The 24,693-nt window shown below is 34.6% G+C and overlaps 2 protein-coding genes and 2 long non-coding RNA genes across 7 annotated transcripts; all 4 read right to left on the reverse strand.

Moving 5' to 3' along the window:
- Positions 1 to 620: 620 nt before the first annotated feature.
- LOC115714696 (tRNA(His) guanylyltransferase 1-like) lies at positions 621 to 9,830 on the reverse strand. The gene is made up of 11 exons (XM_061104910.1): positions 9,680 to 9,830; positions 9,058 to 9,189; positions 8,913 to 8,957; positions 8,324 to 8,493; positions 8,068 to 8,153; positions 7,600 to 7,707; positions 6,842 to 7,098; positions 6,628 to 6,689; positions 1,913 to 1,998; positions 1,493 to 1,600; positions 621 to 1,097 (listed from the first exon to the last, which is right to left on the reverse strand). The coding sequence occupies exons 1-11, from the start codon at positions 9,781 to 9,783 to the stop codon at positions 963 to 965; spliced, it is 1,293 nt and encodes a 430-aa protein (XP_060960893.1). The 5' UTR covers positions 9,784 to 9,830; the 3' UTR covers positions 621 to 962.
- Positions 3,511 to 6,202, reverse strand: LOC115699282 (uncharacterized). Its single transcript, XR_009684447.1, has 2 exons — positions 4,896 to 6,202; positions 3,511 to 4,046 (listed from the first exon to the last, which is right to left on the reverse strand). It is a non-coding gene; the product is annotated as an uncharacterized LOC115699282 (long non-coding RNA).
- Positions 9,831 to 9,973: 143 nt separating the features above from the next.
- Positions 9,974 to 19,750, reverse strand: LOC115714695 (uncharacterized). 4 transcript variants are annotated; one of them, XR_009684446.1, is made up of 6 exons: positions 16,255 to 19,750; positions 15,768 to 16,030; positions 14,422 to 15,006; positions 11,565 to 14,042; positions 10,551 to 10,770; positions 9,974 to 10,306 (listed from the first exon to the last, which is right to left on the reverse strand). XR_009684446.1 is itself a non-coding variant. In XM_061103952.1 (6 exons), exons 2-5 carry the CDS (start codon positions 18,394 to 18,396, stop codon positions 11,606 to 11,608), a joined length of 5,427 nt encoding a protein of 1,808 aa, XP_060959935.1. In that variant the 5' UTR covers positions 18,397 to 18,423; positions 18,774 to 18,914; the 3' UTR covers positions 10,891 to 10,988; positions 11,565 to 11,605. The 4 variants fall into 4 exon arrangements, 3 of the variants coding, with proteins under 3 accessions (XP_060959935.1, XP_060959934.1, XP_030499307.2); XM_061103952.1 differs by lacking the exons at positions 9,974 to 10,306; positions 10,551 to 10,770 and adding an exon at positions 10,891 to 10,988 and having other exon boundaries at positions 16,255 to 18,423; positions 18,774 to 18,914; XM_061103951.1 differs by lacking the exons at positions 9,974 to 10,306; positions 10,551 to 10,770 and adding an exon at positions 10,891 to 10,988 and having other exon boundaries at positions 16,255 to 19,749.
- A 1,437-nt stretch (positions 19,751 to 21,187) lies between these two features.
- Positions 21,188 to 21,790, reverse strand: LOC115714930 (uncharacterized). The gene is made up of 2 exons (XR_004011148.2): positions 21,707 to 21,790; positions 21,188 to 21,554 (listed from the first exon to the last, which is right to left on the reverse strand). It is a non-coding gene; the product is annotated as an uncharacterized LOC115714930 (long non-coding RNA).
- Between the last annotated feature and the right edge of the window lie 2,903 nt (positions 21,791 to 24,693).

The following is a 24,693-nucleotide window of genomic DNA, read 5'->3' on the forward strand; positions in this document are numbered from 1 at the left end:
CCGTGCTTGGGTGCAAGTCCGGCATTAGGGTAGGGTCTAGGATCCTAGTCTAGGCTTCAATCCCCAACCCCAGATCCTTTTTAAATATTGTAATGCACGCTAATATAAATCACTTGTTATGTATTAAATAATAAAATTTGCATTGTATTAAAATATATATTTCATAATGATTAATACCATGCAATGCAATGTTTTATCCGAACAAAATAATATTACTTATTATTTAATACAATACAACGTACAAAGAAAATAAGGTTGAAAACCATCCCATGCAAATTTTCGGCAACGTACATGGTCCTCTCTCTCTATCATTTGACAAATCACTAAACACTTGACATTTCCACCTCATTTGTCATTTGTATAAATATTTTAGTGATTTATAAAATAAAAAATAAGAAGAATAGAGAAAGGAAAAAAGAACATAATCATACTAAATCAACTTTGTCAATTGAGTAAACCTCATTTGTCATCTCAATGTCTTCATTGAGTAAGCTATATCCAACTATCTGATTGCTATATCAATGTGAAATTCATGCACCAGTACTTGAAAAATTAAATGAAAAATTTTAGAAATTTATTGAGTGTGTGATAATCATTATTGTTTTGGAAATTTATCCATAGAAAATTCAAATTCAGTTCATCCATTTATCATCTTTTTATCCATAGAAAATTCAAATATTTTTTTCTCAATTGCTAATTGGATCACTGTTGCTCTGTTTAGCTCGCTACAAACATCTTAGACATCATTGACATAATAACTGTAACAGCCACACAAAAAACAATATGATTTGATTACCCATACTGTTTGTTATATAATAATAAGGCTTTTAAATGTTCAATTAGAATTGCTAAGAGAGATTTATGCAGTTTCAAAATTGCTAACTGGTTAAACCTTTCAAATGACCATAATTCAGGTGTAAAAAAAGAGTGACCTATCAAAGCTAGCCTTCATTTCAAAGAATCTATGGCTTCAGGTTAAGAATGCTTGGGTGGGAGTTCCAAAAGTCTGGTTCGATTATATTGCAATGTTCTACGACAACTTTCTTTCGATAAGTTCCATTACATGTTCCATTCTCATGTTCTGGAGTAATGTCTTCCTGCATAGAAAAACGAGTATACTAATAAGATTCAGTAAGGAATTCTAGAAATAGGAACAAAAACAATTCCTGAATATAATCACTATCATTTTACCAACAATTGTAGACTATTTTTACATACTACAATCCCCTTAACTTTCAATTTGTGTGGCTACAAGTGTAAATAGCTCTTGACTATGGGAGCATATTTAAGAAAAGATCTTAAAGCCTTTTATTACTTCTCACTGGGAGTGTATCTATCATTACTCGTTACAAAAACTAAATCGGAGGCACTCATTCCACATTTCCACGCATAGAATATGGTTAGATATAGCCCAAGAAACCTTATAAACTCAAGTAAATGATTAACCCAAGTAATTATACGACATTATAATTTAAAAGGAGAGAAAAGTAACTTTGTCCCAAAAGACCGAGGAACCTTGCCGAAACATCACTGGTAAGGTGTTGTAGTCACTGATACCAAATTGTTTTAGCAGTTCATTTTTCTCTGGCGTTTGAGTACCCTGCAAAATACCAATACATGGGTGAACATCAGTGTACAACTAAACTAATATTATCTTAAATACACATTTAATCTATTTCAATGTACAGCCAACAGGAAATGATTATCTCGACACAAAATGTATAGAAAGGTCTATAGTTTTAAGGAAAACATTCTAACAGTGAGCTCTTTTTCTCATTTTCTCTCTGCTAGGAGTTTAATTTTAGCATTTTCAATTACTGTAGACAGCGACACATACAAAATCCCATGGACAACAAACAAAGAGCCCTTAAAGGGAAAAAAATGTGACAACAAGAGTGATAAAGTCTTGCACCTTCAATATATTTTGAGCCTCAATTTTGCTTTTTCCAGACTTAACAAGTTCCCAGAAGCAAGTATTATACTGGTTGTGTATGTGGCCTGCAAAACCCCAAGAATGAAATTATAATATCATCTTAGACAAAACCAATTCATTGTTGCCTAAAACAAACAGACACAAGGCAATGCTCGTGAACATGTTGAACAAATTTATTATTTTTTACAACCATATAATAAAAAAGATTAAATATTTCCTTTTTTTAAATAAAAATTATTTTAATATAAATATTGTGTACTTTTTTTTTGAGAGAGAGAAACTTGTGCTTCAATAAAATAGGTAAGAAAGTACAAAGCAACTAAGTTAAATGGAAGGTAAAGGACCACTCCAAACCAACTCATTATCTAATCCTAAAAGGAAATTTGATTTTCTATACTTAAAAATGTTCAAAAAAAATTTTTTGAACCAATACATTTTACACTATGAAAAATATGACTCTTTTTTCAAAACTCCAAAAATACCCCCCTCTATCTACTTTGTCTCTCTCTCTCGGACCGAACAAAAAAAAAAAATATGGTCCGATGGTCGGACCACATGGTCCGATGGGGTCCGACCAATCGGACCCATCGGACCATGTAGTCCGACCATCGGACCATGTCCATCTCTCTCTTCGTTTTCCTCAAATTGAAACAAAACAAAAAAAAAGGCATATGGTCCGATGGGTCCGATTGGTCGGACCCATCGGACCATGTGGTCCGACCATCGGACCATATGTTTTTTTTTTTTTTTCAGTTCGGTCCGAGAAAGAGAGACGAAGAGAGTGAGAGGGGGCGGTTCGGTTCGGTTCGGCGTGGATCTACCTTTGACATGGTGGTTCGATTTGGCGTGGATCTCCAGTGGTGTTCGGCCGGTTTTTGTGGTTCACCGTGCGTGGTGGATCGGCGTGCGTGGTGATCGGCGTGCGTGATGAACGTTGTGCGTGGGTGGTTCGAGGAGGAAGGATATGCGTTGATGACGGTGGGTGTGGGGTTTCGGGTTGGGTCGGAGGGGTTGGGGTCGGACTGGGGTTGTTCCGATGGGGGTTTTGGGTGATGGTGGGATGTGGGTGTGGTGCTTTCGTGGTCGGCAGAGAGGAAGAGAGATGCTTGAGTTTAGGGTTTTCAAATGTGAAGGGTATTTTTGGGAAATTAACAATGTGGTCATATATGACCAATTTTAATAACTATGCATTTAGGGAAATAATTTTAGGGTATTGTAAGTATGAAAATTCAAATTTCGCATCCTAAATCCTAACTTTTCTAATTATTCCAACTTGCAATTTAAATTTTAAACAATAAATAAGTTGTAATCTAACAATCACATTTTGTTCTTTATTCTTAAATTTAATTTTAATTGGATGAATGATAAAGAGTAGTGCTCTAATAATCATACTCAATTCATGAGGATGAGGTACTAATTTAATTACACGAAGATTACTATTAGTATGAGAAATGTTTGTTATGGTCATTTAAGTGCTCTAATATGGTTGTCCCTATCAACTTTTCAAGAAAGCTCTTTCTTCTATCAACTCAATAACGTATTAAAGCAAAAGAAATGTACAATGGTGAACATAGAGATTAAGGTATCAATAAATCATGGATCTTAATTAAATCTAAATCAGTGTTACAAATTGGTTTATTAAGAAACAGAATCAAAAGTAAAATAACCTCCATTCCCCTTATTTCTCCATTTTTCAAAATGAAAAATTCTTCATAACATTACAAAGAATACAAAAGTTATTCCTAAACAATGTTTCAGACGTGAGTCAAGAAAATGAAACCCTTTGAATCAAGTGTTCCTTCTCATGTAATTTTTGCTTCAGGAGCCTTTTTTCTAAACTGCTACTCTGGTATGGAGTTCTTCATGCTTATGTAGAAGGGCAAAGCCCCAAACAATGCAACATTTATATGCAAAAGAAGATAAAATCAAAATTGTTTAAACACTATGCCATGATTGAGGAGTTATCATAGTAGCCAAACATTACCCTCCAGCTCCAGTTAATTTAATTGCTAACTTGAGTAAACCCGGGGAAAAGTTGTGCAAATTAATTTTTTTAACATCATAGTTGTAAAAATCATACAATTTGGGAGTAACAAATTTCTTGATGAAGAAGCTGCATGGTAAGAAAATAGAAGACAATGATCTCATCTGTTGACTAAAAACAAATGGCCACAGCAGGAAGCAATAAAACATAATACAAAAGCATAATCAATTCTGCAATAGGAAGCAACCCAAATCAAGAAACAAAGCCAACCTAACAGGAAACAAACACAAAAGAACTAACAAAGTTGCAAAACAACAAATTGGACAACAAATCATCAAAAGTCTTAACCAAACAGGTTGAACTCAACAAAGCCTCCAACAAAACAATATAATCTCTAATTATATAAGTCATACTCAGAGAAAAAGTAGTGTATAACAAAACCAAATATCAATTAATAAAGATCTTAAGGAAACTAATTTACAAAACTCTCACTTCTTTCTATTCATCAGTAGAATCATAATCAATACTATTTCAACACCAAAAGCTTATAATATACACACTTATAATATATATGAATACCCAATTGCATAATTTCTCTTTTTTTTTTTTTTTTTTTTTTTTTTGATTCTTCTCCTTATTTTATTCTACTACTATTTCTTACTCAACTTAATAACAATAATAGTGTGAGTAAAAATATATAATACTATATATATATATTTATATATGTAGCAAAACCCAGATAAAGAATGAAAAAATCATGTATTATAATTTAAAACTATGAAATTCTACAAAACCGCAAAATTGAGACACAAAATCTTTAAAATTGCGATAACAACACGGAGTGAGATAAAACTCAGATGAGAAATGATATAGGTTTATATATTTATGTATATATTGTATACAAAGGACATAAAAACAGTGATAAAATGGAACAAAATGATTCAATAATTTAAGAGAAAGAGGGATAAAAATACAAACCTTAATGATGTAATGATTTAATATGGTGACTGGCGATGGAGAACAAAATAGAGAATTGAATGAGAGATGAATGATTAGTAAACAAGGTTTCCGTTTTGAGAATGAGGAGGAGAGTGTTTAAGCTTTTCGTTATCAGGAGTTTGAGCTTGGAAGAGAAACCCTAAAATTCAATTGGCAAAATTGGAATTTTAAAATTAGACGAGGATACTTTGGTCAAGTGAAAATTTCATTAAATATACTTTCAGCTTCCGGCAAAAGCTAAAATCCCCAAAGTTGGGGTCAGCCAACTTTGGCTAAAAGCTAAAACTTTTAAATAAATTTTTTAAAAAGCCATATTTTTAACTTTACCAAACACTTTTTTACTCCTAGCTTTTTTTAAAAATGCTTTTAGCTTCCTTAAAAGCTCCCCAAACGGACCCTAAAAGCCCAAGCCCAAATCAAATAAGATGGCCCATTTTCAGAATGGTCAATGAAATGAAATCAGGTCAAATTGATACTTTTTTTTTGGGGGGGGCGAGAAAGTGATCTCCTAAGAATAAACAAAATTTTGGATTTTCTAACAAAAAACAAATAAATAAATACTAAGGGGGACTTTAGAAAGGTGTTAAATTGGTATTAGTATAATTTAATATTAGGTCACAAAATTTTTGATTCAAAAGGGGGGTCAATGAAATTGTGCATAAATACATAAAATCATCGCAAGTAGCTAGTAAATCTCCTAACTGAACCTCACATAATTTACGACAATGAAGAAAGGAAAGAAATTTTAGAAAAAAATATTAATATAGAATTACAAAAGTTATTATAATATCTTTTCATATGAATCACATAATTTTTAGATATATTTTACATTTAACAAATTTTATTATTTTTTTTTTACATTTAATTTTTTTTATTAACAAATGTGTTTATTTTAAATAAACGTAATTAATTTAAATGTCTTACCACACACAAGTATGTTAAATTGTGTGTGGTATACTTATGCTGTATTCAAACTTTAGCACGTGATAAGAGTTTACTTTATTCATTTTTTCTTGAGAAATTTATAAAAATATTGTAATTTGGGTTAACTTTTACAAAAATACTGTCACACGGAAAAGTTTTCAAAAATACTATATTTTTATAAAACACCAGTAAAACACAAAGCAGAACAACTCAAAACAACAGTAGAACAATAACAAAACACCAGTAGAACACCAATGAAAACTTAACACAGTATACTACAGTATGAAACTTAAAAAAAACACAGTAAAAAAATAAAAAATACCGTCTGGCAGTATTTTTGTAAAAAATTAACAAAAGTTAGTATACCAGTATTTTTGTAAAAAATTAACAAAAGTTAGTATACCATGTAAATTTCCCTTTTTTCTTTTAGAAAGCCCAATATACTAAATTTATTTAGACCGACTGTACTTAAGAGACCCAAGTACATATTATTCTCATCAATTTCATTTATATTCAAAATATCACACACAATCTTCTGAATAGCTCTATTTACATTCCTACCAAAAAAAAGCAGTAAATTTTGCTAAATTAATCTGTTGTCTTAATATCCTCTCAAAACTATGTAAAATTTCTATTGTTCTTTGAACTCCTCTTATGTTAGTTTGGACCAAAAAAAATAACTAAATAATATATGAAAAATTGACGAAACACTCCTAATCACACAACACTCATTTATTAATTGACGAGGCACATGAGAAATTGAAGAAGCACTTTATTTAAATAGAGCTATTCATGAGGTTGAGAGCGCGCTCATCATTCGGCTTAACAAATTCATGGAGCGTAGAAAACCTAGAAAGCAAAAGAAATTGACTCTGAGTTTCACTCATTTTAACAGAACTAGTAAATGAAGCAACAATTTGCATTTCCATTCATCATATTGAGGCCAAAATGAAAACGTTTTCTCTAATCTTTTATCTTCTTATTTGATAGTAAAGACTCACCTGTGAAAATGACAGCCGTCAATTCTGATTACAATCCAAGTTGATGGTAACAACTTTGCTTCCCATAGGAAGGACCTAATATAATCTGGTTCAATTTTTCTAATATCATCCACAAAACCACCAAGTTCCTTCAGAAGTTTTGGGTACAGATTCCAAAAACTTTTCCCAACTATATTTTTTGAGTGGACAGTACTCGTCTTCCTCCGAAGTCTCTTGACTGGAGCCCCACTCTCGTTGTACTTCACTATGTCTTCTGTCTAAACAATATAAGAATGAGTTCTCAACATGACAAAATTCACGGGTACTTGTGGCCAGATAGAATACCAGTCAAGATTTTGTAGCAGATTAAGACCTTTTGTCTTCAAATTATAACAAGTTAAACAAGATGGGCTACTTTTACATATTTTCAACAGGCCAAAAAAATTCCTTTCAACCTTAGGTAACCCATGTGCATACATAAGTAGAACCCATGATGGATAAGAATTCAACAAACATCAAAAAGAAGAAATCAAGCTAAAGATAATATACACATCGAGCTGTATCAATACCAAATCTAATCATCTTATGTCAATGACAAACTTCAAGTGTTTTGACTTCAGACTGACATAAAGTCCAAATATAAAAGTCAAGTCAATTTTACTATGCCCTAATTTTAAGGAGTGAAGTCTCTCTTTTAACAGCAATAATCATGTTTAGGAAAATGTCACTTTAAATATGAGATTAATAGGGCAGTTTCATTTAACAAGGTAGATTATTACCTCAGTTTTTAAGATGCAGGATCCTTGTCGTACCATGACAGGCAGCTTTTCATAGTTGATACCAAATTGTTCAAATAGGAGGTCATGCTTCTCCTTCTTTCCACTTTCCTGCACATATTCACAATTAACTTCACATAAGGTAAATAAGAATTGGTATTTCATAAAACCATTAGTATTGCCAATTTACATAATTAATAATTGTTTTTTTTTTTTTTGAGTAAAACATAATTAATAATTGTTAAGTTAATTAGAAATTGGAAAAAAAAAATTAACAATAAGGTTTCCCTAAATATCCTCAAGTAATTAAAGTAGAGATATTGACATTGTCACAAAATATAAAGATTCCAGAAACACAAATTCTTTTACTCTAGGATGACATTGTCATTATTTTAAATCGTCCAACAAGTCAAAAGTTAGCTCGTAACCATGTAATTAATGCTCACACCTTCAAAAAAAAAATGCTTACACCTTCAAATACTGCTGTGCTTCCTTTTCAGTCTTTCCATGTTTAACCAGCTCATGAAAACATGTGGCATGTTGGTTGTTTATATGACCTGTGAAAGAGAATCCGTGAACGGTAACGTCACATCCATAGGCTTTCTCACTTAAAACCTAATAGTTTACAAATTCTGAGTGAAAACTAAAATAATAAAAATAAGAATTCAGCCTATCTTGGTAATTAGAGTTTGTCTTTGTTGCTTATCTTAAAAGTACTAGGAGACACAATCATTTTGTCTCCAAGAAAGATATGCTTGAAGGACTTCTATTGATGCACAACATATTACTCGTGCACGAAAAGATGGCGGATATCTTAACTCCTTATCATGGAAGAATTCCTTCCATTTAGTAACATATACCGAGGTTAAAAAGGAAACAACAAGAGACTGTATTTTGCTGCAGATTCAATTTCCACTAGTTAGCACTTCACAATAATGACGAGAGCAAAGGAAAAAGGGATCTCAAAGCGAACACATATCCAATGATAATATTACTCAATGCTATGCATAAACACTAAAACTACTCTCTTGAGCTGACCCTAATATTTACTTGCAAAAATGTTATCATGGTTGTAGTGAAGTTTATGGTTATTATACCTATCAATCATCATTAAAATATGTGCACACACACAAATGCACATAGATAGAATATACAATAAGATATATTTGCATTTGAATTACATGCACATATGCATTGAAAGAAACGTAGCATTATTGGGAGGAATCTTCTTCTTGTTAGCACATCCAAACAGACTAAGACAATAACATATGCAGCTCAGACAATGATAGTGAATTTTGAAAACTAAGAAATAAAACCTTGCACGCCTTTGATAGAACCGTGTTGTTTTCTTGAGAGCGAAACTGCAATCAACAAAAAAATATGTAAATTGGAATGAAATACAATAAGCAGAAGTGAAGAGAATACGATAATGATATTAAACATAAAACAAATAGGCCGTACCTGTACTCATCACTATATCCATAGGAAAAGACTATGTCAGGAAACTCCTCTGTCACAGAAACTGCACATGAGTTCATTAAATTCAAAGCTACCTCATCATTTGGTTTTACAAATTCATGAATCTCAGAAAACCTACCAAAACAATGAAATAAAACCCAAGTTTATTAATAAGTACTCACTACACAATATAGTGTCTCTAATTGATGTTTACGCACGCAGCAAAAGGATCACATCACTAAGTAGTGATACTATTTCCAGCCCCATCCTACCTCCAAAAACACCACTAGTCATTCTAATATCATTTCTACATAAGAATTTGAGCAATGTAGGAGTGTTTTACAATAAGACTTTACAATGTCATCTGGCTCCCCTATCAAACTTCTTAGAGTCCCAAATACAAGCCTATAAACTCCAGGAAGCTAAACAGACCAAGCATCATTTTACCTCTAAACCCCCATTAAAATGAAACACGCTTAGACTGTCTAAGAAAACATTAAGAGTAACCAATGTAGAAGTGTACAATACAAAGCTAGAATATCTCAAGCTAAAAAAGAAAAGAATCAACAAATCAATTGAGACAGACACAATAATCATAAAAGATCAAAATGAATTTGGTTCTTACCTTCGGAAATCACGACCATCAACCCGAACAACGATCAAGTTGGGAAACATTACTTCATCTTCGACTTCGAATGACTTCACGTACTCGTATTTGCTGTTTGCCATTACTAAATATACAATAGATTGAAACAACCCACTTTTACTCTATGTATCATATTTGATTTATTTAAGTATTTAAATATGTTTGTATCTATTAGATTTTTAAATTACTAATTTTCTATATTAAAATATTAATTGTATATATAATTTTTAAAATATACATATAAATATGTGTGGATTGAATTCGATCAGTTACTTTTGCATGTCAATTAACATCCAATCCGTATAAATACAGATTTTAAATTTTTTAATCCAATTCAATATGCACAATTAGGGATTTTAAATTTTTCAATTCAATCTGCACAAGTGTGATTATCTGCACTGTGCAGATTGAATCGAATTGAGTATTTTATGAAGACTCCTAGCTCCAAAGGCAGAATGTAAAACTGTTTCAGCAATATTTCAAACAAAACAACTAACTAATAAATAAACCAATAACAACGACCCAAATTCCAATGATTAATGCTCAATATGCTTCTTAACCAAATGCCTGTGAATTCACAGTCTTCAAAGAAGCGATGAACATAACCTGCAGCAACAGCAAGTAAGGTTTTCACATTCAATATCATTTCAATTTTCACAACATATTCAAAATTACAGGAAAACATGAAACCATCAATTTTCACGCTTTGGACGACATTGCAGAACCACTCATTTCGTTAATATTACTACGTAAATATATGTATAATTGACTAAATTAGTTCAAAATGACTGGAACTACTGAAAATACGACAGGGCGGCCAATTTCGAAACAAAAAACACGAGTTTCGAACCTGTAATACATAAATAGCGCAGAAGAGGAGCAGCACAGGGTGGGAGTCGGAGTGGGTTCGGAGTCTTCGGGATTTCTCACTTCTCAGTTCGATTTCGATTTAGGGATTACTCTCCTCAAATTAGGGATTTCCTATTCTTTCCATTTAAAATGGTCCATAACAACTTCAAGTCTTTATTTTTGATAAATGGTGATGATCCCTGGACCTTACTTTTATTTTTCTACAATTATAAAAAAACAAAATTAGTCAAATTATTATAAATAATTAAGCATAATAAATTAAATAACATACAAAAATACAAATAATATATGTTTATCAGATCAAAAAGTGGATAAAGTACCTCTCATTCGCCCAATCAAGCAAACTAACGATTTTTTTTTTGCTGAAAAAAACTAACTATAATTTTGGTAGTTCTAACTTTCAATCTATGTGACCAATCTGAAAAAATAGCAAAAACAATATCACAAATAAATATATCTCATGTTAATAAACAGCATAAAAAATATAAATAAGAAAAATAATCTGAAACTTTTTGAAAAAAATAATATAAACAATAGAGTTAACCTAATTATTTTCTAAAATAACATCAACAGTATCACTAAATCTAATTACAAATATTAGACTACAAACCACATACTCGTTTAACTCAATATAATAAAAAGGAGAAAACAATTTACTCTATTTAATCTGATTTTCTTATCTAATGAAAATAACAATAAAAAAAGGAAATATCAAAATTACTTTCAAGCTTGTGGGATCATTACATTGTTCTATTTCATAAATTCATAAAAAAGAGACTAAACTTGAGAAACAACAAACATTAAGACTACATAAATGCAATATGTAAAGAAAAATACAATATTTTCTCAGATTAAGTAACTATATAAGCATTTTTATTTTTCTCCAACTTCATCAATGGGATTTCTCAAGAAAATCATCTGGGTAAAGCAAAAACTACCCAAGAAGAAAAAGACTACATTGATCGACTCCGAGATATTATAAAAGATAGATTACCTCACCACCTTTGACTTAGCTTTATCATACAAATTGGCCCCTTATCTAAGAAGAAAATAAGGTTCAAAACCATCCCATATTGCATGGTCTTCTCTAAATCCAGGGGCAAAGTCTTCAACGGCTGCTCCAATTTGTTTCTCATGTGATTTTACTACTAACAAATAGAGGTTACAAATCAAAGGGTTCCTAAGATAAGGAATAACCGTTCTTCCGAGATCGGCAACATCAGACAGCAGACCTGCACCATCCTCAACTTTCTCATTGGTAATGCAGTTTGAAAGGACATAAAAGCCAAGTAAATTTGCGTATAGTGGTAGAAATGCATCCTTGTGATTGCCAACACCGCCAAGCCAATTAGATCCACCGTATTTTGCATTGTGGTCTTTCGCAAATGTCGTCAACTGATTGGAAAATCTGAGTCTCCACTCACGTAGATATTTTCTAAACTGTGGCTTGTCCAATAAGTTGACTGCCCAAGATTTTGAAACTGGTAGCTTCTCTAAATGGGAGCAACAAATCTGACTGATCAAAAGCTTCTCTTCATGATGATTATCGATTTCCTTATCAAAAACCTGTCTAACAAGATCTCCATTAGAAACTTCGTAGCTTTCTGCTGCATTCAGTATCGATTGTAAAAGATAATCAAAGTACTCAATCCAATGACCAAAGATGGAAGACAGATGCTCAAAGCTCAATTCTATCACTTTGTCCACTTGGGTTGGAACTAAACCAGTATGAGAGCTTCTTGCAGATCTTTTACATGCAAAGCATCTCTGAACATCCTTAGCAAGCCTTAGTCTAATGTCATCATCCTCATCCTCCAGAAGCTTGATACATATGAACCATAAATCTAGTATTTGACGAGCATACATGTTAACAGCTTCATCTGGTTGAAAGCAAGTGGACAAATTATCAGGTGGAATTTGGCTATCATATACGAAAGAACCAACAAGCCTAGCTTCCTCTAGCAAACCAGAGGCTATAATAGATTCCGCTGCTGCCATACGCATGCTGGCTGTCTCAGATGAAACACTTCGCTCTTTAATTAAGTTTGTGAAATAGGCAATTCTATCATATACTTGGGCCAACTTTTCAATTTGTTCGGACTCAACGACACCAGTCAGTTTTCTCTCTTCTACATCAATAAGAATAGAGGAAGAAAATAAAGAAGATAACCTCTTCACACAAACGCCAATACAGCAAATGAGCGTTTCACGGGTTTTGGCATTCCTTGCAAGCTTGTATAAGGAAATGAACTTATCCCAAAGCACAAACACAGAATCACAATTCATTGTACCAATATGAATTGCTTCAGTGGGTCTTTTGTCCTGTACTTTCCGAAACTGCAGAGAGTTCCAGGTGAAAAGAGTCCTTAGAATATAGTATGAGCATCTTTGATTCTTCTCCAAGTCTAAGAGCTTAAGTAGTGCTGGCTGGAGATTTGTATTGCACCAGCCCCAAATAATCCTAATTTCACTACTAAACACGTCTAGGCATTCTGCACCAGATTCTGTTGATTTTAGAAACTTAAATAGCCATTTCAATGTGACAAGTCTAACTTCATATGCTGAATCTGACAAAGTACGGACCAGCCTTTCCTGGAGTCCTGAAAAAGTATTCTCCATTTCAGACATCTTCAACAAGTTTGATTCAGGCAGAAGAGGCTGCTGTGGCACTGACAAAATGTCTTCAGTAACTTCGTCAGATGCTTGAAATACACAACTGAAGTACGACAATGCTGCTTGCTGACGAAGTTCTGCTGTAGTTGGATCGTAGTATGATAGACCATATGAAGCTTCTACATCTAAGCATGCCGAGGATAACTCCAAAAGTAGGTTTCGAATAGCATGAAAGCTTCTGCTTGTATTGCAGGTTCTAGCAATACTTAGCATGTGGTCAAGCACCTTCAGAAAAGAAGTGTTGAGGACTGGGCAAGGACACAATCTAGGGGATGCAATCCATGAACGCAAGAAAAGAATTTGAATCAAATCACCTAAAATATGATCTTTCTTTGAGAGATCAGCTAGATTTCGACAATTTATTGGAAGAAGAGACCCGAGCTGCAAAAGTGTGCCATGAATCCAGTTGAATGAAACATGACGGCGTCCTTCAGATTTCTCAATTGTTACTTGGTTATCCACACAAGGCAACTCAGCAGCTATGTTGAGGAGCACAGTTGGCAATTTCTCATTGGATACTAGACCAGTCAAAGCTCTGGATGCAAGAAGACGGACACGAAGATTGCTTTGAGTTGAGCACCTCCTAATGAATGGCATGAGCAAAAAAGGATCAAGTTCATCTCCAATTTCACCTGCAATTGTTGAGGGCTTCAGCCTGGATAAAAGAATAAGCATAGGGCACAGGCTAGGGTGAACAACATTTGCAAGGTTAGATTTTGGATCTTCAGACAATCCATTTCCAAGCATCTCGGTTGCCACTTTCAATTCATTCAAGAAAAATGGATGCAATGAGGGATACCTACAGAAAATGAAATTCAATTAAACACTACATAAGTATACATAAATTTATCAAATCAAAGAAAAAATAACCCTCTGTTAACAAACAAGCTACACATAAATAACGGCACCAGAGACAGCTATAAAACTCAAGGACTTGATCCCCAATCTTCAAGGATTAGATTGCCAAAATTAAAAAAAAAAAAACATAGAAACATTCATGCTAAAAATAACTTGAGAAAGGGTATCACTGAATAAATTGTATAACCACAGAAAAGCAGAAACATGACCAAAAATATTATGAACTAAAAGAATTGACTTAGTTGAATCCAAATTAAAAGGAAAACCTCCCATATGGAACCTCACTAGTTAAATTCCATAACTAAAAATGGAAACCTTACCTGTGAAGAAACTCAAGCCCACTTAGTGCACGTCGTATTGAATCTCGCTTTTGAACATTGAGGAATCCAACCATCCGACGCACCAAAGCAGTATATGCAAGACAAGCACTGTTTCGGACTTCCCAGTACGGGGAAGAGAATGAGCGAATTGAAAGGATTAGAGCCTCAGCAGCAAAACCTGATGTATCAGTAGCCAAGTTGGTGTCATTGAAAGTAGCTCTAAGGACATTAAATGTGTGTACAGTAGGAATGACACCCTCATTGCGGATCTTAGAGGCCATGTTACTATCAGTCATCTCAGGTGACCTTTTACACTCAAGCTCTTGGTTTGGTTTTGTTGACAAGTCACCATTTGAGTTGTTAGTTTCAATTCGATCCAGCAAAGACTGATTAGCAACATCAAGTAACCACCGTAAAGCCCGTGGAAGAAGTTTCTTGGGTGCGCCTTCTGGCTCAGAGAGAAATAAAGCAATAAATGCAGCAGGAATACCTGCACTTCTCCTTAATAAATCATCCACGGTTTGACCCTTGGCAATTGTTCTTTCCATTAGTTGCTCCATCCAGGATTCCGTCAACTGACAAAGCCTGAAAAAGAATAATCCATTTCAGAAAATACAAACATATGGCTTTGTGAGTGTGCTTTGAACAGAAAATGCACTTGATGATTCATTACCTATTGAGTAACTACAGAAGATAGTAGACAATGCCAAAAGATTGAATTAAAGGTTACAAGTATTCGTAAAGATAACATCATAATAGGCAGCACAAAGATTGAACTAAAGGTTACCAGTTTAAAAATAATGTGGTATACGTTTATAGCCACTCATGTTTGTACATTGTAAAGACTTATTTCTAAAATAAATATTGTTAAAAACATTCTGCCATGTTTGAGTGTAAATTATGTGTCCCTTAATGGTTATATTAGTATTTTACTTATCAAGTTTTTCTTTCCTTCATACAAGGCAATTAGAAAAGATATGTCTCTTTCTATCAATCTTATTTCTTATCAATCCTACTTTGTCCATCATAAAATTTTATATTCCTCCCAACCAAATATAATGTAAGAGTGTGTTGCCATATTTATTCAGATTAAAGCTGGATAACTTTAAACAATTCATATGTTCTAAGTAGATAAATGAATGCTCATCTATCATATAAAAAAATCCATATAAGTAAATAGTAGAATACAGATCATTTTTTCCCTTGTTATATTCTTTCTGGTATGAACTGCAGTGCTATTGAATGAAATTGACACATGTAAAGTAAATTTATTTATCTTCAAGGCATGCAAATGCAACAATATAAAATGAGAACACACTAGTTTGCTTAAGGAAATTATAACTTACCGAGGATCATTTGAACAAAGTAAACGATTACAAAGAGCTGTAAATCCAGCTCTTGTCTTGTCAATTGCACCATTATGCTTCATTTTCAAAAGGACCTCCAAAAAATGATTTCCAATTGTTTCAAGTTGTTTAACCTCGAGCATCGCACTTGATGTCATATCTGAAAAACCATCACCATTGGAAGAGATACCTTCAGGGTCTAATGATTCTGTGTTACCTGGTAAAGGAATCTTTCTTGTGATAGTCCCGAGGAGAAGACTAACCTGAAATAAAGGTATATTATTGCATAGCCATTAGCAATATGATCTCACTTTATTAACAAATCTAATCCTTAAAATGCAGGAACAATAAGATAACATCTCATAAGTCAGGTGTCTAATGGTCCGCATATTGGCTAATGACTTTCTAATCATCAATAGTTGAACTTCAACAAGAGGCACAGTTAATTACAGGTAGATGAAATAGATGACAATTGAAAATTAACTACCTCTTTCATAGCAAGCCAGCAACCAACCATTACAGCCTGTCCTGAAGACCCGCTATTTTGTAGCAGTTTTGAATTTTTCTCTTCGTCTTTGAGCGCAGGTGCCTGCAAATCAATTTCCTCTGAAACATCTAGCAAGAAAGTACCATCATCGACCAGCTCATCCATATCCTCCGGCAGATGCCAAGCATCTGCAGAAACTACACATAGAGCAAGTGAAGTTATTCGCAACACAAGCTCCAAGAGCCTAGCCAACAAGTGTCTCATTCCAGAGATACTCGACATCACTGCATCAGAGGTGAAGTCCAATTCCTCAAAAGTGTATCGTAACCCAAGTAATATACCATGAACAAAGCTATTTCTGCATGCATCAGACAGATCCCTCTCCCCTTCCTTTACAGCATCATCCAACCAATCAATTAGCGATTTTATATAATCTATCACAGGATATGTAGAGTTGAGAACCCTTCCATCCTTATTTTCTAGTTTGGGTCTCAAACAAACAGCATTAACTGAGGCATTTAGTATCCAACCTAGGTCCAAGACATATTTACGGAAGATTAGCCTTAAAGTCAGAGCTCCAGCATCACTTTCTCTCACACGCGGACTGCAGACTAACTTTTTAGCCCATATAATCATGTTCTGAACCATGTTTTCATCTGAAATTCCAGGCAATGGGGTTGGGAAATGCAATAGTATACGAAAAGAACTCTCTCTCAGCCTATCCCAACTGTCAATAACTGATCCAACTAACAACAAAGTAGAATCTGGTAATGTAATTCCTTCATTGTAAGGAGAAAGGCACCTTTCTGTAGAAAATGAATCACATGTTTCTTTAACAGATGGCAAGATATTCCAAACATTAAGCATTATCAAGATCAGATCCATAGCCATAATTTTTCTCTTGTAGGGAGCAGAAGGATAGCAAGAGAAAAATAGAAAGCAACTTAACCATCTCATAAAGTGAAACAGATTATTTGCCCTATTTGCTTGACCCTCCTCACTTCCATTAGTGACTACAATTTCACTATTTTGATCAAATGGTTGCCAATTATGCTGCTTATATTGTCTCTCTAGAGCTGTTCGAACCCGAGAAAAAAACTTCCTAAACATGCTAGACCACTTCATTTGGAAAGACGTTGAGCAGGATCTCATGTTCAATGGCACTGCTTCCTTCAACAAGGTGAGCTCCAAATGGGAAGGCAGGCTAGATGTCTTAGGATTTAAGAAAAGGAATTCTGCAGCATCAACACGGAGGGATTCATCCACATGGGTCAATGCCATTACCAGCCATTCAACACGGATTTCTACATTTATTCCCTTCATGCAAACAAGAGCATATTGATCAACGAATTCTGTATCAAGCCCAATCTCAGGTACTTTAGAATCTTTGCACCAGCTAATATCTCCTTCCATTAAAGCAAGTAAACGAGACACCTTAAGTAGTGAAACTAAAATGGCCACTTTTTGTTCAACTCGCAGTTCCATTTTTGCACTACTAAGTTCAGGATACAACAGCTTGTCATCCCCACTTGGTCCAACAGATATAAAAGCAAGCATTGAAAAAATACTATCTACATCAATTTCAAGTACAACAGGCAATACATAAGTATTCAAATTTGACCGGAGCTTTGAGACTCCAGAAGCAAGCCCATAAAGTAAAGGGGGCAAACAATGCCCTCTGTAAAGAGCATAACCATTTTCAATACCCTCACTGTTCCAACACTCATCACGCAAGCACTCTAAGAAACACCTCAAAAGCGAAGTCGCAGCACAGCAGACATCATCATCAATATAAGCATGTATAGTTTCAAAAAGCAAGTGGGAATTCATATCCAACAGAGTGTTTGCCCCCAGCCTCTTAGTCAATGAAGCCAAAGGAACATATCTTCCCTTACAACGAGGTCCAAGGCGAAGAAGATCAGAAGTAATCTTTAACAAAAACGACTTTATTCTTTCACTACCTTCTGACCAATGAAGAGATGAGTAAATATCCATGAAGAGATCAAAGATGAGATGAACTTGCCTGACAGTTTGACTTAAGGGATCCTCTAAATTGTTCCATATAATTTTCAGTACACGGGCCCCCATATCTTCTGGAATTGGATCATAAATTCCGGATTGGCTGGTAAGATTAGCTAACATGGAAGTTTTAATCTGTTGTAAACAGATCTGCATCACAGTCAATGCATGAAAGTTAAAATGGCTATCAATAGGATTCTCACAATAGTTACATAGCTCAGGCAAAATTCCATCATATAATATAGTCCTAATAGTGTTGCCACCGTTCATATTATAACCATCAACCCCTTTCAAATCATTACTTGGAAAAACAAAATGGGTGTTAAGTACTGTTCTTGGAACTGCCGTTAGTACCCCTCTTATCAAGCAAAGTCTACTCAAAGCAGAAAAACTACTAATTTCGGAACAGAGATCCCCATTATAAGGAATCTTGGCAATTGCATTTCTGAACTTAATCTCGTAATTGGTATCCAAACTAAACAGAGGATGATGAAAAATACCTTCCACTATGACCAAGCCAAGATCTTCATGACTGAGACAAACTTGCAGAGCTGCACAAAAACTCACCCCAGCAGCCACATAACAATCCCTGGAATACGCCAAAGACTTCAAAATGCTTAAAACCACAGTCAAACTCATTGCCAATACATTGGAGTCAGCATCACAATCCTTGAACTTAAAAGGGAAACGCTGAAGCAAGTAATACAAACAAGACAAAGCCTCTTGACATTGTTCCATCACTATAGGAGAAGGCCTAACCAAATCACTGGTCTCCAAAACAAAACCATTTAAGCTATTAACTGCATCCCAAGCAATCAAAACGGCACATTCTTCAACAATATCAACCAAGTAACCCAATTTAGGCATACCCATTATTGACAAAGCCGTCCTCGACACACAAAACCGCTTCCCTTTACCACCACCATGCTCGTCACAGAGAGTACGAAAGCACGAGCTAATCACAGGCTGAGAATTACGTGCCTTAGCCAAACCAGACACTAAGGTTTTATGCAAAGGCATAGAATTATCCAAAAACAAAATCCACAAGAAAAACCTGGCCGCCTCTGAAACTTGAGCTTCGTCTCCATTAACCAATATCTCCCCAAAAGCCGAAGCAAGACTTTTAGCGTGGTTAACTTGAGCGTGTACAGAATTGAGAGAGATAAACACTTTCAATTGGGAAAAGAATTTTGCAGAGGAAATTATATTCGATGGCAATAGGTTCAGTGATTCAACATAGGAGTCCGGGAAAACGACGGCGTTGTAAGTGAAACGGTGACGATGCTGTATAGCTCTCCACTTCGCTGACATTGTTACTTATCGAAGAAGCTTTCGCAAGCTACAATATCACAGTTTCCTCTCTCTCTCTCTCTCTCTCTCCCTCTGCTAATACAGTAGAGAGAGAAGGAAGAAGAAGAAGTGGCGGCTTGAAGTGGCAGTTTTGGAGTAGAGTACAGTACAGGGTTTAGGGCAAGGCCGCCGTAGAGACGATCAAAACTCTTGGGTAAGTAAGCCCAAGCCCAAATCAAATAAGATGGCCCATTTCAGAATGGTCAATGAAATGAAATCAGGTCAAATTGATACTTTTTGGGGGGGGGGGGCGAGAAAGTGATCTCCTAAGAATAAACAAAATTTTGAATTTTCTAACAAAAAACAAATAAATAAATACTAAGGGGGACTTTAGAAAGGTGTTAAATTGGTATTAGTGTGGTTTCTATTCACACTTCCCGGTTGGATTTCGCGGGAGCTCTTTGTGGAGAAGCGGCGGCTTGTTGCCTGGCGGTGTCGGTTGCTTTAGAACTGAAGTATAATTTTGTTATTGTGGAGAGTGACTCGAGACAAGTTATCAATGCCCTCAATGGGAAGGCGTCCCATTGGGCTCTTGAGAACTATGTCTCCTTTTGTTCTAAGTCTTCTCCTTTTTTAATGTGTTGTAATTTTGCTAATGTTAGTAGGAATTGTAACTTTGCGGCACACAATGTCGCTAAGTGGGCTTTTACCCACCAGGTGTATGGATCGATCCCGATCAGTTCTGTTCCGGAAAACATTTTATGTATCGACCATGAGGTCTAGTTTGTTCTAATATAAAACTACGCTTATTTTCAAAAAAAAAAATTGGTATTAGTGTAATTTAATATTAGGTCACAAAATTTTTGATTCAAAAGGGGGGTCAATGAAATTGTGCATAAATACATAAAATCATCGCAAGTAGCTAGTAAATCTCCTAACTGAACCTCACATAATTTACGACAATGAATAAAGGAAAGAAATTTTAGAAAAAAATATTAATATAGAATTACAAAAGTTATTATAATATCTTTTCATATGAATCACATAATTTTTAGATATATTTTACATTTAACAAATTTTATTATTATTTTTTACATTTAATTTTTTTTGTTAACAAATGTGTTTATTTTAAATAAACGTAATTAATTTAAATGTCTTACCACACACAAGTATGTTAAATTGTGTGTGGTATACTTATGCTGTATTCAAACTTTAGCACGTGATAAGAGTTTACTATTATAACTTTGTATAAATTTTTTCATTTTTTCTTGGGAAATTTATAAAAATATTGTAATTTGGGTTAACTTTTACAAAGATACTGTCACACGGAAAAGTTTTCAAAAATACTATATTTTTATAAAACACCAGTAAAACACAAAGCAGAACAACTCAAAACAACAGTAGAACAATAACAAAACACCAGTAGAACACCAGTGAAAACTTAACACAGTATACTGCAGTATGAAACTTAAAAAAAACACAGTAAAAAAATAAAAGATACCGTCTGGCAGTATTTTTGTAAAAAATTAGCAAAAGTTAGTATACCATCTAAATTTCCCTTTTTTCTTTTAGAAAGCCCAATATACTAAATTTATTTAGACCGACTGTACTTAAGAGACCCAAGTACATATTATGCTCATCAATTTCATTTATATTCAAAATATCACACACAATCTTCTGAATAGCTCTATTTACATTCCTACCAAAAAAAAGCAGTAAATTTTGCTAAATTAATCTGTTGTCTTAATATCCTCTCAAAACTATGTAGAATTTCTATTGTTCTTTGAACTCCTCTTATGTTAGTTTGGACCAAAAAAAATAACTAAATAATATATGAAAAATTGACGAAACACTCCTAATCACACAACACTCATTTATTAATTGACGAGGCATATGAGAAATTGAAGAAGCACTTTATTTAAATAGAGCTATTCATGAGGTTGAGATCGCGCTCATCATTCGGCTTAACAAATTCATGGAGCGTAGAAAACCTAGAAAGCAAAAGAAATTGACTCTGAGTTTCACTCATTTTAACAGAACTAGTAAATGAAGCAACAATTTGCATTTCCATTCATCATATTGAGGCCAAAATGAAAACATTTTCTCTAATCTTTTATCTTTTTATTTGATAGTAAAGACTCACCTGTGAAAATGACAGCCGTCAATTCTGATTACAATCCAAGTTGATGGTAACAACTTTGCTTCCCATAGGAAGGACCTAATATAAGAACATAAAGGAAGATATAATTGAAAATCATGAGCTAACTACTTGTTTACAAAGTAAGGAAGCAGGGGTGATAGAGCTTGGTAATTTTTATGAAAACAAGGAAGAATTGAGACAAGTAGTGGGTAGGTTTGCACTTAATAACAACTTCGAGTGGATGGTGAAGAAGTCATCCCCTGATGTGTTGTACGTTACAGGCAAGGCTCCAGATTGTAAATGGAGATTGAGGGGGAGGAAGAAGATGCATTCTGACAACTTTGAGGTCACTGTATTTCACAATGAACACACATGTAACTTGAATGCGAGACGTTCAGATCACCGTCAAGCAGCACCATGGGTAGTTGGACACCTTATTAAGGGGAAGTACACCCAAGATGGAACTAAGTACAAGGCTAAAGACATACAGAGGGACATGTTTGACAACTATGGTATCAGTATGAGTTATGTGAAGGCGTGGAGGTGCAGGGAGATGGGACTTACGTATGCTAGGGGTACGCCTGAGTTTTCATACATGAAGCTTCCTGGGTACTTGTACATGCTGGAACAGAAGAATCCAGGTACCATTACTGACTTGTACTTAGAGGATGAGCGGTTCAAGTACTGTTTTATATCACTCGGTGCATGTAGAAGGGGCTTTTCTTTTTGTCGTCCTATTTTGAGTATCGATGGCACATTCTTGAAGACGAAGTACGGCGGTATAATGTTAGTTGTTGTGGCATACGATGCGAACAACCAATTGTTGCCGGTTGCTTATGGTATCGTTGACAGTGAGAATAACGACTCCTGGACGTATTTCTTACAGAAGTTGAGGGTAGCAATTGGCGTGGTTGAGAACTTAGTGTTTGTGTCAGATAGGAATCAAAGCATTGATCATGCTGTTGAACTCGTTTTTCCCGAAGCAGTCCACTGTGCATGCTATCACCACATTGTTATGAACGTGAACGCCAAATTCAAGACTGATGCTTTTCACAACCAAATATATAATGTTGCTTACGCATGGTCGAAGACTGAATGCGATAGAGAGTTCGAGAAGCTTAGAAAGATGAATCCGGCCATTGCTGCATATGTGGAGAGTATAGGGTTTGAGAAGTTGGCTCACCCTTATTGTTTGGGCGATAGATACAACATCATGACGAGCAACGCTGCTGAAAGCTTCAATAGTGTCACAGAAGAGTTCAGGAAATATCCAATAACTACTTTGGTTGAATTTATCAGGTTCACACTCCAATCGTGGTTCGCTGATCGCCTCGAAAATGCTGACAAATGTACCATCCCTTTGGCCACACTCTTTGAAAAAAAACTTGGCAAAAATTCATGAAAATGCAAGGTACAGGCGCGTCCAACGAAATGGAGCCAATTTGTATAACGTTGGTAGGGGACCTAACGGTGAAAGAGGTGTTGATGTGAATCTAGTTGAAAGAACATGCACCTGCGGCGTGTTCACGTTATTGAAACTCCCTTGCCTTCATGCATGTGCCGCGGCATTGAAAACGAACACAAGTGTGTACACGCTTTGCTCACCTTATTATTCAAAAGAAATGTGGAGGAAGATTTACGATGATACCATCAATCTTGCTGGTGACGAGGATGATTGGGTTCTCCCAGAACACATCAAGAATATGAAAGTTGGGGTACCTGTGGAAAAGAAGCCTGTAGGTCGTCCAAGAAAAAGCAACGCTGGAAGAAGACGGGAGAACCGTTTTCCGTCTGGTGATAAAAAAGGTTCTGTACCACGAAACTGCAGCCGCTGTGGCAGTTCAGGCCACAATAGAGCAACATGCAAAGCCCGCATTTGAGGCGTCTTGTACGTATTGTAGTGTAATAATTATGTGTAATTTCTCAAAAAAATAATTATGTGTAAAAAAGAAAAAGTGAGCTAAAATGATGATAATGCTTCAGCTAATAAGGCTTTGTACGTACATATCTTCTAATTGCAAGATAATATTACACATGGCAGCCATGCAGGCTTGTACAGCCTCTCCTATAGGCTATAAAATTAATTAAAGCTATAATAAAAAAGGTAGGTTAGCGTACGTGATGAACTAATTTATAATGATGCATATTTTGTCATCATTTGGTTTATTTTCATGTGCTAACCAAATTATATATATATATATCTCAATGAGGCCCGAATTATTTCCAACTTTTTTTTAAAAAAAAAAATCAAATAATTTAAGAGAGAACAAGCAATTAAATTCCCACATTCTCGCTCTGTGTACGTTTTTGGCAGCTCTCTTTTCCTAGAATTTTATTGGAATAATAATACTACTAAATTGTTGATTTAATTTCTTTGTAACTCTCAGAAGTACAATAAATCATCCTTATTCATCCATGCATGGGATTCTGACGGCGCACATTCTCCCAAAATATATCTTTTTTTACTTACCACAGTTCATATTAATTATTTTTAGGTGTAATAGTTATTTTTGTTGAATAATATTGATATTTTATATTTGAAACCACGAATAATTATCAAAATTTGAACGAAAAGAAAGTCTATATATACATAACTGTAATGTTAATTACACAAAATATACAATGTCCCAATAATTACACATATAATCAGCCGACATTTTGGTAAAATAAATCAACACACCACCGTTGACGAAACATAGCTATCCGGTCTGGCGTCACATCGGTCAATCCACGCTGCATCATGAGATGCTCCACATACTTAATGCAATAGACGCCACAATTGTTGGGTTTTATGCCCTAAATAAAACTCATTTCAATATAATCAGATTTACTTATTAATATAGATCAGAAATAACATTTAATGTTGCATGGTTCACATGATTTATTTCATGATTGTATGTACATAATGTATAAATTCATCTGAAACCCTTTTCACATACTTGATCCTGTTTATTGTGTCGTCAACACATTGGAAAGTAAACATGACTATG

The sequence above is a fragment of the Cannabis sativa genome, chromosome 9 (assembly GCF_029168945.1).
Source record: "Cannabis sativa cultivar Pink pepper isolate KNU-18-1 chromosome 9, ASM2916894v1, whole genome shotgun sequence".
In the NCBI taxonomy this organism is placed as follows: Eukaryota; Viridiplantae; Streptophyta; class Magnoliopsida; order Rosales; family Cannabaceae; genus Cannabis; species Cannabis sativa.

Coding starts and splice junctions, on each gene's coding strand:
- LOC115714695 (XM_030643447.2), bottom strand. CDS start 19,584: ATGTCAGCGAAGTGGAGAGCTATACAGCATCGTCACCGTTTCACTTAC. Junction 15,007..15,767: donor CTTTGTTCAAATGATCCTCG/GTAAGTTATAAT, acceptor ATTCTTTTTCAG/GCTTTGTCAGTTGACGGAAT. Junction 14,043..14,421: donor GGGCTTGAGTTTCTTCACAG/GTAAGGTTTCCA, acceptor CATTTTCTGTAG/GTATCCCTCATTGCATCCAT.
- LOC115714696 (XM_061104910.1), bottom strand. CDS start 9,783: ATGGCAAACAGCAAATACGAGTACGTGAAGTCATTCGAAGTCGAAGAT. Junction 8,494..8,912: donor TTCTATCAAAGGCGTGCAAG/GTTTTATTTCTT, acceptor TTGAATCTGCAG/CAAAATACAGTCTCTTGTTG. Junction 7,708..8,067: donor AAGCACAGCAGTATTTGAAG/GTGTAAGCATTT, acceptor GAATATGTGCAG/GAAAGTGGAAAGAAGGAGAA.